We start from the raw sequence: 14,639 nt of genomic DNA on the forward strand, positions 1-14,639 counted from the left end.
AGATAAATGTAGTAATTTCACACACAACCTTTATTTAATAAAGCTTATGGTAGGAAAAATAAATGGGGCTTTATTCTCCAATATTGTGAAGGTGTGTTAAACTATATTTTCATTGATTTCGTCAATGGAAACTGAACAAATATAGAAAATATTTTCGTTTAAAAAAGGTAAGATCTTAAGGTGCCCATACACTGTGCTGAATCGGGCTAGTTGTCCCCTCTGGTCCCATATGCATCGGACCCAAGTCGGAGGTCGGACCTGCTGGCCATCCGACGGCGAGCAGGGATGCATGTGACCCATTACAACAAATTGTGTTTAATCCCATGTGTCCCGTAGGAACCAGTATCCGAGCTACACGAAGATTTTTTTTTTCCACATTAAATATTTTCTGCCACACCAGACTGCATTTCTATATGTCCACCCACAAGGAAGACCGCATAGTAATAGGAAAACAATTGGAAATATATTCAAGTTGACCATGCATGCACATACTGCTTAATATCCATAGATTGTGGTCAAGATTTGAGCGAGAGTTTAGAAAAATATATAAATAAGGATTTCCCGATTTATCGTCCATACACATGATAAATCTGGCAGAGGTCCCAATTATTGGCTAATGTAATGTACTAGTGTCTGAATACATTAGGTTTATGATTAAATTCTGGATGAGGAACAGTTACACATTTTAAAATGTATTGTAGAATGAGTTTCACACATTGCCTTGCCTCTCCTCCTGACCACCTTTATATCTACTACAGGCCGGCGTAAGTGAAAAGGAGCAGTGCCAACTGAAGGAAGTAGATCTGAGCCAGTACAGGTGTCACTTGTACCAGTGACATGCGGCTGCACATGTAAAGGCAGGTGACACAGGACTGGAGCATCACCCCATTCTGGGGGAGAGACGAGATTTGCAGTCATGCAGTGAAGAATTAGAAGCACAGCCAAGTGACGAAGCTTGTTCTAGTACAGCTGTGTAGCCTTGACCGATACAGAATTTTGGTTTGCGGAACAGACTATTACATAGTTCTACTTTTATTGCTTTTCAGATCTTCAAAGCATTTTGTGGCTCCATCCTTGCAACTATCTAGTAGAATGTGGTGTCCCATCTGTAGCTGGTTGTAGTGCCCAGTGGGCAACAAATGTATAATAAAAAAAAAAAAGTTACAAGATGAGCCGTGTTAGAGAAATATTTAATAGTAGTTGCTGGAAATGATACGGCATCTTATAGGAATGTATCCAGATAGCTTACAGACAATGTCTAGGTTGACAAGCTATAGAGCAACATGTAAATGGCAGACATGAATTTCACAATCTAATCTTTTCCAGCGAGGAACCTTACCAGAAGCATGGCAAGCAAAGCAGTACACACTTTGAGGTGGGAGGCTTGCAGGTGTCAGGTAAACATGGATCTCAAGAACATTTATCTAATAACTGTCCACCTAGACATTGTCTGAGCTATACCACACCCTTATAGGAATCATGTATCCTATAGCAGTTTGTAATACAGCCATAGGCGGGCATCATTGCAACAAGTTTGTGTCCAAGTGTGGGACACATTTTACCAATACATTAATAAATCCAATTCTGATCCGGTGTCTGATCTGCCTGTCTCATTCTACTTCAGGGATGATAATTCTACATGACAGTCATTATAGGGCTGATTGAGACTTAGAAAATACAAAGACACCAACCTCAGCTTTGACTATCCTGCCAATGGAAGAAACAGAACACTGCATAAACATAAGACCGCATTGCAAAAATCAAGGGGTGGAGAAATAAAATAGATTTTATATACATGGTAAATACAGGCTACTTTTACATGTAGCCTAATCTACTGCTTTCTTTACACTGAAATTCAGTGGTATTCTGAGAACCCTAGTCTACTTTCAACGTTAAGTGCAAGGGATACATGAATTACACATTCTGTGGCTGGCTGCCTTAGTTTTTTACAGCCTCTTATGCCATAATTTTGCTTGTTCTTTTCTTAATGTAGCCCCATTACATATTATAAAGATGGCCGTGCTTTAGGTTTCTTCCACAGGCAGGATAGACTACTTGTTTCTCTTTAACTGTACACACGGAATGATTGGTTGCCAAGCGATATATCACTAAACAACCAAATTGCTGAGTGTCCCGTTTCAATCAGCGACCAGTGATTAGCACTGATGAAAACTGGACACTGTTGGGGGAAACCGCTGATCGCAGGAGCAGGATTCTGCAGCCAGCGATCACTTCAGGGCTTGTCATGGGAGCGCACTCCCCACAACAGTCGCCCCGTACACACGGGGATATGGTTGCTCAGGTGATATAAACGGTTATTTGTTACCCATAATATCTGAAGCAGTAGCCCTCTGTTATGCTTACTGTGCTACTATTTTGTGTCTGTAATGCAAGGTAGTTTGCACTGTACCAAAAAATATTGCTATGAAGTTGAGGAGATTACATTGCTGCACCTGTTAAGAGTTTGGGTTCTATTCTAGCTAGGGGTGCAAGAGCTTTAATGATAGTGACCTTGTGGGTGATAAAAGGCAGACTACTTATGTGGCACTTTTCTTCAGCAGGACTCAATGTTTTCCCTAGTAGCACCCAACTCTGTATAAAAGGGGTGTACACACAGGACTCGGTCCTGGGAAATTTGGACTGAGTCATGTGTAATCAAGATTTAGTTAGCCAGCAGAGATCAGATGGCTTACTACATCCTGCCTTTCCCAGCCAAATACACTGTGCAGGTGGCATATAGTGAAGAAATTCTTCTGTACTGTATTTCAGGCTAACTTAGGTGATTTTGACAATCTAGTCAAAAGCGCCTGGAAGAATCACCCGTGTACACGGCTTAAGTCTCTACACAGACTAATGCTGTGTACACACGGGGGAGATATATTGCTCAGCCATATATGGCTGAGCAATATATTGCTCAGTTTCTACTTTACATCAGCAACCAGAGATGGTCGCTGATGAAAAAGAAACTGCTGGGGGGAGCCTGTTCCTGCGACCAGTGATCACCACAGGGGCAAAAACAGGAGCACGCACCCGGCGATATATCGCCGGTGCACTCTCCCATTGCGGGCAATATGGTCGCTCAGCGACCATATTTCCCGTGATTTTGCACAAAATCGCCCCTGTGTGTACGCACCTTAAGAGCATGAGCCGTCACTCTAGTTGTGTTACACCAATATAAATGGGTTCTATAGGAGCTACAAGTCAATCCTTGTATAGTTACTTCAATTTGAAGACAGCCAACGGTATAGTAGGGATATGTACTATTGCCACCATTTACGACTGCCAGATACAGAACAGGTATCTCTGCACAGCAGAATCAAATGGATCTTAAACCACAAGATGCATATTGTAAAACAAAATACTTTATTGCAAAACATTTCACAGCATATTAATATTCAATTATTTTATACAGCTCAAGTTACACTAACATTTTTTTTTTTATTTAAATGTTAATAGTTGGTCAGAACAAACCAGTGTCTTTAAGTGCAAAGACTGGACACACAGACCAGTCCATTGTCCAGGTGTCAGGGTACTAGTAATCAGGCCAGGTGATTGTTAATTATAGTCACAGGCAAGCAATATTCTGGATCACCTGTGTAAAAAGAATTTGAAGGATTACCATTTAAGATTTGTTCATAACATAAGAGATATGACAAAGGTAGCATGGCTACTTTGAACAGGGCCGGCACCACCACTAGGCATTTGCCTAGGGTGCTGGCCACTGGAGGGTGGTATTGAACCACCAAGGAGCGGTACCATAGAAAGCAGGGAGCAGGAGTGAGCATCCCTCCCCCGGCCCAGATCCTGCCCGGGATTGCCTGGGGCGCAGACAGGGTTTGCACCGGCCCTGACTTGGAACACTAGATAACTATACATAATTTCTTAAGAAACATTGGGAAGTTAAAGCTTAATGTACAGTATATGCACCATTTGATTATTCATGCATGGCTAAAAACACAAGGTTTAGGGTTTAGTAAGTTTACAAGTTTTTTTTTTTTTTTTTTAACTATGTGATAAATGCATATTTAAGCAATCACTCAAATTGGTTACAGAAAATGCTCACCTGCCAGTATCAAGACATGAATGCCCTTACACTTCCTCTGATGGTTGCCCTGCAGATAGGACAGTGTCTAAGATTAGGGGCACAGTCTTTACAGACAACCAGATGTCCACATGGCACGAAGACCATTGAGACATCTCTATCCATGCAGACTTTACACATCCGCTCCTCCTTCAGGCGCCTGAGCTGCTCTTCTGTGCTGAGAGCAGACTCTACAGAGAGAAAAGACAGTACAGAGTATACTAAGTAATAAGAAAAACACTACCAAACTGTTTTAGAGCAGCATCACTCAAACACATGGCTGTTCAAAAACATTTTTTTCATTGTGCCATTTAACACTATGTGGTGCAGAACTGCATGTGCGCGCACAAAAATAAATTGAATAATTCCTGTACACATAGGAACATTTAAGCAGCATGTCAAGTTGTAAAGCCTGGGTCAGAATCAACCAGACAGGAAAAGCTACATTTACCTGGTTCTTTTGGGGGTGGGGGTTGGGGTTCTGAACTTGCTCTTTGTACTGGAGCTTCTGGAGTTCTTACGGGTTCTAAAGAATAATCATAACAAAAAAAAAAAAGTAACACTTGTTAAGCAATGCAGAGTCTGTAGAGCGTGCTAAACTAGGAAACATTTAACAGGACATACTTTCAATATTAGTCAATACAGTCTGATCTATATCCGTCTTATAGTTTAGCAATCTTCATTAAAAACCCATACAAGTTGTGTATTTGTCCATTTGATCTGGGTTGGTTACAGTGTTCAGTCGATGTAGCAAGATCTGTGTTATATAGTCTTGCCTGCCAAGACTAATTTTTTAATTCAATTTACACTACACGGGTGCAAGCATTTGGATTGAATCGGAGGATAATGTAGAAAAGCCATTCAATAGAGTTGATTTTGCTTCAAAAGAAGAAGAAAAAGAAAAATCGCACCGTGTGTACCCTCTATTAGACAGAAGGGGCAGTCTGACCTGGATGTAATTATTGCTAACATTTTCTTCATGCCAATATATGGTTCCACAACTACCAGAAGGATAAAAGCAATTCCAATATACTACAAAAGCAGTCTCTGAATAACACATGGGTTACTTTGATATCTGGATATGGGATACTAAACCTGTATATTTGCTTAACAAATGATTCTGAAAACCATAGTTTCCAGAATGTACTTTTACTAAAAGCAGCACTGGGGACATACCGTATTTGCCGGCATATAAGACGACCCCCAACATTTCCAATCAAAATATAGAGTTTGTTATATACTCGCCATATAAGACTACCCCCTCTTCCGCACACCTTCCACACTCCATGTCACTAGCAACTGTCTGGTCCGCCCTGTAATCCATATCATGGATACCTGTAGTACCAGTATTAACCCCTTGAGAGGTTTGTCCTGCCCCAGCAAAACCCACCACATAGGTGGTGCCCCCCCTCACCTGCAGCTTCCCTGCAGTGCTGCCGCTGTCCCCCCTGACTAAGCCCCAAGGGTTACACTTTTATACATGTCATACACTCGCCTCACACCCCCCCCCCCTTATGCATACCTTGATATTCCAAGTGTCTTTTTGGCCTAACCGCCTGTCACATTCTGCAGGCTCTGGGATGTTCGCGGCGGCTCGGGAGGACTCTGGTGCCTGAGCGCTCCCGAGCCTGCCGTCGATGTCACTGCAGAATGTGGTAGGCAAGGAGGACAGCGGCGGCACTGGCATGTCTCCAAAAAGACATTTGCAGTATCAAGGTATGCATAAGAAGGGGGGGCGCGAGGAGAGTGTATGACATGTATAAAGGTGTAAACCTTGGGGCTTTTTATACTGTCTACGAAGTGCACCTGGCGTATAAGACCCCCCATTTGGAGGCATGTTTTCCAGGGGGAAAAAGTAGTCTTATACGCTGGCAAATACGGTATGTAACTTGCACTAAATACACAAACTTTACTTTATGTTTTTATACAACATAAATGCATTTTGTTTTCACACATGGGTCCCATCCTCAAGATACCTCATTGAAATATAAAAATATTCTAAATACAGAATACGGTTCTCCAAAATGCTTCTGGTCCTGAGCATTTTGTATTAGGGATACTCAACCTGTAATACAAAGGTCAACTCAAGTTAGGCAGTGAGTTGCTCAGAACTGTCCTTGATGGCTAGCCTTGACACTCCAGCTGTTGAACTACACATCCCAGCATGCTCTGCATCAGATTTAGGATGGCCAAATAGAACTGAAGCAGAGCATGCTGGGATGTGTAGTTCAACAACAGCTGAAGTGTCAAGGTTAGCCATCAAGCTACTAGGTAGTTCAACTAGTCATTAAGATCACTGTATTTGGTGTGAGAATTCTGGCTATCAGCCAATAATGATGCAGCAGCTTCATACATGCACATGGCCAAGAGGTTTAGCTATTTCAGTACACATTTCTAGCAACAAGTTCACTTTTAAGAATTCACTATGAAACTCAAAGGCTTTCTAGTCACCAACAGCCAAGATTCAATGCCATTTTCAAGTCTTTTGGTTTGTACTTTATAAAAAAATCTGGGTAACAAACTGAACTAGGCTAATAGTTCAGTTACCAAATACCACAGATTTCAGCATCCCAAAAATGTACATCATGTACACAACAGCCCCAATGGCCCAACACTTTGCTAGAAACTCAGGCTACGTATACCTGTAGTATATGCTGTTCTTTCCTCTTCTGCCTGCACTAGATCATGGACAAGGTCAGACACGGAGTTGTAAGGGGCCCCAACCAGCAGGAACCTGCTCTGCACCAGACCGGCCACCAAGTTTTCATCAAACCCCATCTGCAAGGCACCCTGTGCTATGGATGACTGAAGGAAGCCCTGCCAGTCACCAGGAGAATCTGCAAAGGAGGGGTTATTCCAATTACAAACCCCAATGACCATTGCATGCTTCCCGAATCCCTCAGAAATGTCAGCCAATCACAAGGCAGTAACTTAATACAAAAGTCATGCAGACATTGAGACTTGGCTGTTCAGACCAAATACCACAATAGTAAGACATGTCACCCAGGAGATTGACCATTGGGGATTATTAAACCACTCCAAGTGTCACAGAAACTGCAGATTTTTTTTTTTTTTAGAAATTGGTTCTAGTTCTGGTGTGTAAAACTAGACATCCTGCAAACATCTGGTCTGCAGGCAAAAAATGGTAAGCTTGCGATCAGGGCCCTCCTACCTCGGTTTTATCACCGATTCCAATTATAAAGCACTATGGAAAAGGCTGTGCTATCTAAAACTAAATAGATGAAGGAAACCTTTAAACATTGATGCAATTATGTCAGACAAGAATTTAAGGACCGTTTCCATCATCTTTTAACCATTAGCCTTTTGGCAGACACATGTACTCACCAATGGGGCTGCTCCTCCCAGAGGACCGTCGAGTTTCAGGCTGTGGGGAGTAAAGTTATGAGAACTGAGACTTTTAAATACCTACAGTATGCTGTGACCCCATTATAAAAAGGAGTGACAAGTTTAGAGTGTCACAATTCAATGTTAGTTCAAAAATAAAAAATAAATTGTACTTTTAAAAATAGGAGATATCCTGCAGTGACCATATTTGATTTGCATTAGTGTCAGTGACATTTTACAATAAAGTGGATTCAAGTATGACCAGTTAGTGAGATCAATGCAGCCGCAGGAACCTTAGCTGTAAGCAGATGCCAGCCAAGAGCGTACCCGGGTGGCCTAGTGACCTACAGCATCAGGTGACCAAATGCAGATAATATTTAAGTGAGCATAATTAAAGACTTCGGGGTCCCACACTGTGCGATGCTGTAAGAAGTTCAAATGCACCGCGTGTAGTTATAGCAGTGTTTTTGGCCTGCGATGCCGCTCCTAGATTGCATCAAGTTCAAATCGCACGCGGTTTTAGCATATTGCATGTAATTTGAACTAGATGCAAAACAATCTAGCACAAAACACATATAGCATCATGTATGAGTACTTTAACTAATCCTCTCCCAAAAGGCAAGTGATAATCAGTACTGTGTAGAAATAAAATGATGGATAAACTGAAAAGGGAGAATTTAGGAGGATATTGAACATAGCTTCTAAGATAACTTTTCCAGTTGATAAACTGAAAAGGGAGAATTTAGGAGGATATTGAACATAGCTTCTAAGATAACTTTTCCAGTTGACTCATAAAGGGACAAATATCCCTAGAACAACCTTTAGCTCCATGCCAGGGAGGTGTAAAAAATAAAAATGCTAATGTTAATATAGGACCAAGACTGAAAAATTGCCCATGTATACATTTAGCGGATCACATGTAGTTCAATTCAGTAAATTGGCTATACTAACATTCAGCTAAGTGTTAGAATTCAGACCAAACCGGTTTTTTTTTCATTTGATGTATTTAAAACTTAAGTCATGTTGCCTCCACCTGTCAGGGAAGGGAGCACACCTGTTGCTATTTTTAGAACTTAACAGAACCAATGGACACAGAAGGTATTATGGACTGCAACTTAACTGAAAGGGTAAAATAAGTGAGGTGTGAGGTATAGCGGATACTACAGCCCGCATACGAGGACATTTAAATTTAGCAGTCTAGGGCCGTGGCTCCCTGGGGTGCCTTGGGACACTTGCAGGGGTGCCTTGGATTGGTGGACCAGGACCAATTCAAATTATTTATGGTCAATGTAAAAGGCTAAAACATTGCTGGTGGGCTGTCAATAATAAAATATGTGGACAAAAGAAGCTAATCCTGTCCCTCATCCATAATTATAACTTTGTATGACATATAAAAGAATTTACCTAATTTTTTTTAAAAATTTCTGAATTTGACCTAGGGGGGCCATGAAAGAAATTCTGATGCTTTAGGGTGCCGTGATTTGAAAAAATTTGGGAACCACTGGTCTAGGGCAATGGTTTCCAAACTTTAAATCACGGAGCCCCAGAAAAATCAGTATTGTGTGTCAAGGCACACTTAGGCCAAAGATTGGAAGCTTGCGAGCAGGGCCCTCCTAACTGTCAGTTTGTTACTACCCAGTTTTAGCAATATTGCTTCCAACATAATTATGCTGTGCTATATACGGCTGTAGGCTGGGGCTGAAGAAGGGGTTTAATTCCCCGAAACGTTCCCCTTATGTGACCTCAATACACCTGTCTTTGTTATTCAAGTCTCCTGAGTGCCATTTGTTTCCCCATTGCGGGGTCATTGAACTGTGTATGTATGTATGTATGTATGTATGTATGTATGTATGTATGTATGTATGTATGTATGTATGTATGTATGTATGTATGTATGTATGTATGTATGTAGATCTCATCCTTAGGGTCAGTTATGAGGTAATGAACAGGATTCACTTCTGTGTGCCCAGAATTTGTGTATTACATAAGCCATACATAATTTGAATTGGTCATGGAGAACCATTCCAGGGCACCCCTGCAAGTCCCAAAGCACCCCAGGGTGCTATAGCAGTTTATAAAGCACTGGTCTAGGGGGGTATATTTACTAAGTACAGGTTTTCAGAAGTGGTAATATTACCCATAGCAACTCATTAACCTATCACCTTCTAGAAGAAAATAGCTAGAATCTGATTGGCCTAGCCATAACTAAACCTTTGTGCCCAAAAGAATTGCCATTTCTCCAGCAGGGACATAAGACCTACAATATCCTTCAGTAAATAACATTTCAATATGCGGTCATACCCAAGATTTGAACCCATAATGTGTTACATTGCTTTTTAACACCATACTCATTAAGCCATTTAAATCTACACATAAAAATTAGCATTAACTAGAGGCAGCTATTTGTACATTGTCTACTTACATTGCAGCAAGAATGTCCCAGTATAGCCAGGTGTGTGCACGCACACAAGTATATGCTGGGCTGCAATGCTTTATGCCACAGATCGGATAGAATCCCTGTATGTTAGCATCTTGAAATGTAATAGTACTGTGACTAAATCAAAAATCTCTAATTGAAGTTCATAAAATGTTGTATAGTTTAACCCAGGCATGTCCAAACTATGGCCCTCTAGCTGTTGTGAAACTACAAGTCCCATCATGCCTTGCCATAGTTGTGATATAAGGGAATGCTAAAACTATTGCAAGGCATGCTGGGATATGTAGCTTCACAACAGCTGGAGGGCCACAGTTTGGACTTGCCTAGTTAAGCAATGGAAGGGGAAGGATACCAACATTTAGGAGATGCCAGGTCTGAGGGAAGCTACAAGTGAATGTAATTAAAACAGATAACTGACAAATGTTGCCAACCGTGCCCCTACCCTTCAGTGCTGTGGCAAACTCTGCACTGCCCTGTTGAATGGTTGATCTAGCCAATATCGCCACTTCTAAAAACCTGCACTTCAGTAAATACAGCCTTGCAAGATCATGTGCGTTTGTGGTCAGAGTCCATTTAAATTTGTTCCCTCAGCAGCTCCCCGGGAGGGCTCCATCGGATTTGGCACTTGATGTGTCTTTTTTTACATGTGATAAACCACATGCAATTTATCGCATGGAAAAAGAACTCCAGGAGAGTTCAAGGGGGAATCGGATGAGATACAGAGGGGGTGCTAAAAAGCACCTGCTATGTGCTGCTGATGATACCAATTTGGATTTACCTTCTGTGCAGCAAGATCTACAGGATCCGATCCAATGTGGATCGGATGTCCAACACATTAGATTTTCCGAAACTGGACTGTGTATGGGCAATATCAGTAGGTAAGCGATTAAGGGATTGTCACCGCTGCATGAATAAAACCCTTAGAGGATGTCTCCTGTATAAAGTGACAGTCATGTTGTCCGGTTTAAATTCAACATGCATTATGTAGGCTGTGACCTGTGTGGTATTTTGGCAGAAGACCTGTTGAGACTAGAGATGAGCGGGTCCGGATCTCCGGGATCTGACAGATCCGAATATGGTGATCAGAGTCAGGATCCGAGCCAGCTCAGGAGTTCCCACCTGAATTCCGGACCGAAAACGAGGCAAAATGTCATCATCGCGCTGTCGGATTCTATATAAGATGCATGCGCGCCCCACCATCTTCACTCCATTATAGGAGAGGGAAGAGGGTAGTTGGGATCTGTGCTCCGTGCTGTGATTTATATTTAGTGACTGGTGATTTTGTATGTTGTTGTAAGCTAGGTGCTGCAGTGCTCACACGCAAGGGCTGCAGTGCTGCTGACTGTCGTGTGTCGGCATATATCCAGTGTGACGGCATATATCCAGTGTCCAGCGTGACGGACTATATCCAGTGATCAAAATTTACTAGAAATGAGTGGAAATTAATGTTGTTGAGCTTAATAATACTCAAGGGGCAAAAACAGGCCCAAAATCTGTTATTTTTGCATTAAAAAAAAAAAAAAAAAAAATCCAGATCCAAAACCCGCAAGGGTGGTTTTGCCAAAACCAATCCAGATCCAAAACACAAAAGGGAGATCCAGATCCAAAACCAAAACAGTGCCCACCGCTCATCTCTAGTTGAGACCATACCTGGTGATCTATAGTACCTCTTCTAATGGCGGTGATCTATAGTACCTCTTCTAATGGCGGCAGCAGCTCTTTCATGTTTGAGTGACTATGTAGTAGTCCCTTCTGGTGCAGCCTATGATGCTGCAGCATTTCAGGAAGTATTGCTCCCCCTAACTCTTGGCAACCTGAAACTAGATAGGATGATCCCAGGATCAGGATTAGCAGGATACTGGGGTTGTGGCCCAAAACAGGATCCATGGGATTAAGTTGCACATTCACAGCTGTGCTGGGTAGCACGTCTCAGACACTTCCCAGCTAAGTGGCCCAGGTACTGCACTCCTGCCCCTGGATCTAGAAGGCCCCACACCCTGCACCCATTTAAGTATCCTCACCTCTCCATTGATCCAGCACTATCAGTGGGAAAAATAGCCACAGAGGCCATTTTCTAGTGATTCATGTATACACAATAGGTGACTAGCATAGGCGCCATGTTCATGAAGACCTGTGCAATAGCCTGGCATAATGCCAGAGACTGCTGCACCATCGGAGAGGGGGGGGCCCCAACTGGAGCCTGCACATTGTCCCCCTCCTCTTAATGCACCATTGGACAGACAGCCAGGCATGGAAGCAGCAGCTACTACTTGGCTGCCACCTATATTGCGCAGTTTGTGGCTATGGCTTCCCACCGAATAGCAAGTGTCATGTACACACTCCCTACAGCCATCATGTCTGTTTTCCACCACACCTCCACTGCTCTTTACCACCGCCCTGAGCACTGCAATCCATATGCAGATGTTTTAGTCCTGAATCACTTATTAGACGATCAGATTTATCCAATTGGTTATCCACAACATGTGACAGCAGGCAAATGATTTTTTGACACTAGCATAAAAGGGTAACTCTGGACCACTTATCTGTACCTGAAACTTGAGATTTCATACGAACCATGTGAATATCCTAATTGCAAGACAGAGGGGGTTTGCAGGTGCACTATGCACTCATTACTGCTAACATGTATTCCTTTTATAATTAATTAATGAGGTTGTTAGCATACATTTGGCCAAATATATCTACCTGCTCACCACTTCATTTTTCTTGGGGAAATTGTCTGGGTGCGGGGCCCCCTTGAGCTTGTCTGGCTGGACCACTTCAGGGAATCGCTATGTCACACAGACTCACAAACATATTATCATTTTTCTATGTATGTCTTTTTTCACAATTTTTTCTTTGACACACCCTTTATCACAATTAGTTGCTTACACATACCCTACATTCTAGGACACTATTACACTTCACAGCTATATTTTATTTATGTGATGCCCTGGGGTGGTTTTGCTGTACTGGCTTGGGGATGCTCTGCACCTCAGGCATGAACCCCATAGTGCTAGGGACCTGCTCTAATGAGGAGACCTTAACGTGGTGAACAGGTAGATATATTTGGCCAAATGTATGCTAACATCCTCATAAATGAAATCTAAAATGAATACATGTTAGCAGTAATTAGTGCATAGTGCACCTGCGAACCCCCTGTCTTGCATATAGGTAAAAATCTCAGCAAGGTAGCACCTCTCATTACAGGGTGTGCAGTCTAGGACCCCCCCTCTTCCCGAATATCCTGATTGGCAATATGGTTCCAGTTAACCATATACTACATGTATATGCGTTATACATATGCAGCTATGTCAATGCTCCTCTAGTCTTGGGAAGTCAGCTTAATGAAAAAGCTCATTGTTATGAGGTTTATTCTTGTCTAGCACATTTTACTTGTTATTGTGTAGCAGTTCACGCCTCATATGCAATAAGGAGGCAATCTGACTGAAGAAAGCAAGCAAATGTTGACGGTTTTGTGGTCCTATAAAGCAGGAGTGCTCAAACTATTTTGCTCAGACAATAAAATTACAGGACCCCAGCAAGTTACTGCAGGTGGTCATCACATCACATGTGTAGTCAGCAGACAGCACATGGCAGCATTGGGGAGGCACAAAATAATGTGAATTTAAAATAACAGACAATGCAACAAATTTTTCAGACTCATTGAGGGGTAGATTCATTAAGCTTGGTGAAGTGATAAAGCATCTGGTTTTTATTACCAGTCATTTTTCAAACCAAGCCTGTAACTTCAATGTTATGAGTGGATTGGCCGGTGATAAAAACCAGACACTTTATCACTTCACAAAGCTTAATAAATCTACCCCTGTGTCACTGACTGAGATTAGATTACAAGGCTGCAGAACTGACTTCTCTAGTATCACTATAGTAAGAGAAGTTTGACAAAAAGATTTTTAGTGCTCAATTAAAATTAAACTCACTGTACTCTCTGGGCTACTAAACAGAGTGTCTTGTATGCTGCGGATGTACGCTGGCCCCATGGAATGAATGAGGAATTCACACCTGCAATATAAGGAGACTCAGAATAAGTGGGCAGGGTCCACATACAGGGCAAGATAGAACACCATACATGAATGGCAATCCCTTCCTCCAAGAAGGCCCCCGAAATATATCTTTAGCCCATGTAAAGTCACGGATAACTGCTCATTATACCTTCACCAGAATCTGAGAGACTAAATCAAAGCTATTGATCGGTCCAAGATCAGGTAAGCCACCATGTGTACTTTCTGAAGTAATTGGACTTACCTTGGGAACCACTTGGCATGCTCCCTCCAGGGGTCATCCCCTCTCTCCCAATTTCTCAGTCCTCCATCACAGTGAAAACACTTCACATTGTCCCGGAACCCTGCAATAAGTCATTACATTGGAGAAGGCAGGTAGTCAGATTTTCTAAAAGTGAATTAAAAGGGAAAGTTTATGTTGCCAACATGCGGCACTGCTTGTGCCCACCAAAACTAGATATGCTGCTTATCATTCTGGTTCCCATCACATGTGCATGGTCAGGTGTCCTGCCCCATGGTTTAGACATGTTCCAGCTACAGTACATAGACAGTCACCTCATTAGAAGGTATTCAACAGCAGACGCATGCATGCCCAGTATAGTTATACAGAGTTCTCAACTAGCTCCTGTGCGCAACAGAAGTGGGCATCAGCTTTACCAAAGATGCTCAGGTAACAGGGATCTTGTTAGCATGCATGCACTATGCAAGCAACCCACCCACACTGCACTCTTAGTCCACCCCACTACTTTGCCAATGA

At 42.2% G+C, this 14,639-nt stretch overlaps 2 protein-coding genes across 5 annotated transcripts in view; one reads left to right on the top strand and one right to left on the bottom strand.

The window, feature by feature from the left end:
- The window catches only part of NKAIN4 (sodium/potassium transporting ATPase interacting 4), a 49,947-nt gene extending 48,354 nt beyond the window's left edge, over positions 1 to 1,593 (top strand). For both annotated transcript variants that reach the window (XM_083146770.1, XM_083146771.1), the window contains one exon: positions 759 to 1,593. In XM_083146770.1, the coding sequence (XP_083002896.1) occupies positions 759 to 768 (10 nt within the window). In that variant the 3' untranslated portion in view covers positions 769 to 1,593. The remainder of the gene's footprint in view (positions 1 to 758) is intronic.
- Positions 1,594 to 3,423: 1,830 nt separating this feature from the next.
- BIRC7 (baculoviral IAP repeat containing 7) overlaps positions 3,424 to 14,639 on the bottom strand; it is a 33,388-nt gene continuing 22,172 nt past the window's right edge. For 2 of the 3 annotated variants that reach the window (XM_083146773.1, XM_083146772.1), the window contains 7 exons: positions 14,127 to 14,226; positions 13,802 to 13,883; positions 7,427 to 7,466; positions 6,724 to 6,918; positions 4,533 to 4,607; positions 4,064 to 4,272; positions 3,424 to 3,592 (listed from right to left, as the gene is read on the bottom strand). In XM_083146773.1, the coding sequence (XP_083002899.1) occupies positions 4,073 to 4,272; positions 4,533 to 4,607; positions 6,724 to 6,918; positions 7,427 to 7,466; positions 13,802 to 13,883; positions 14,127 to 14,226 (692 nt within the window). In that variant the 3' untranslated portion in view covers positions 3,424 to 3,592; positions 4,064 to 4,072. The remainder of the gene's footprint in view (positions 3,593 to 4,063; positions 4,273 to 4,532; positions 4,608 to 6,723; positions 6,919 to 7,426; positions 7,467 to 13,801; positions 13,884 to 14,126; positions 14,227 to 14,639) is intronic. The other variant, XM_083146774.1, reaches the window with a different exon arrangement.

The sequence above is a fragment of the Crinia signifera genome, chromosome 6 (genome assembly GCF_055691185.1).
Source record: "Crinia signifera chromosome 6, ASM5569118v1, whole genome shotgun sequence".
NCBI classification, from domain to species: domain Eukaryota; kingdom Metazoa; phylum Chordata; class Amphibia; order Anura; family Myobatrachidae; genus Crinia; species Crinia signifera.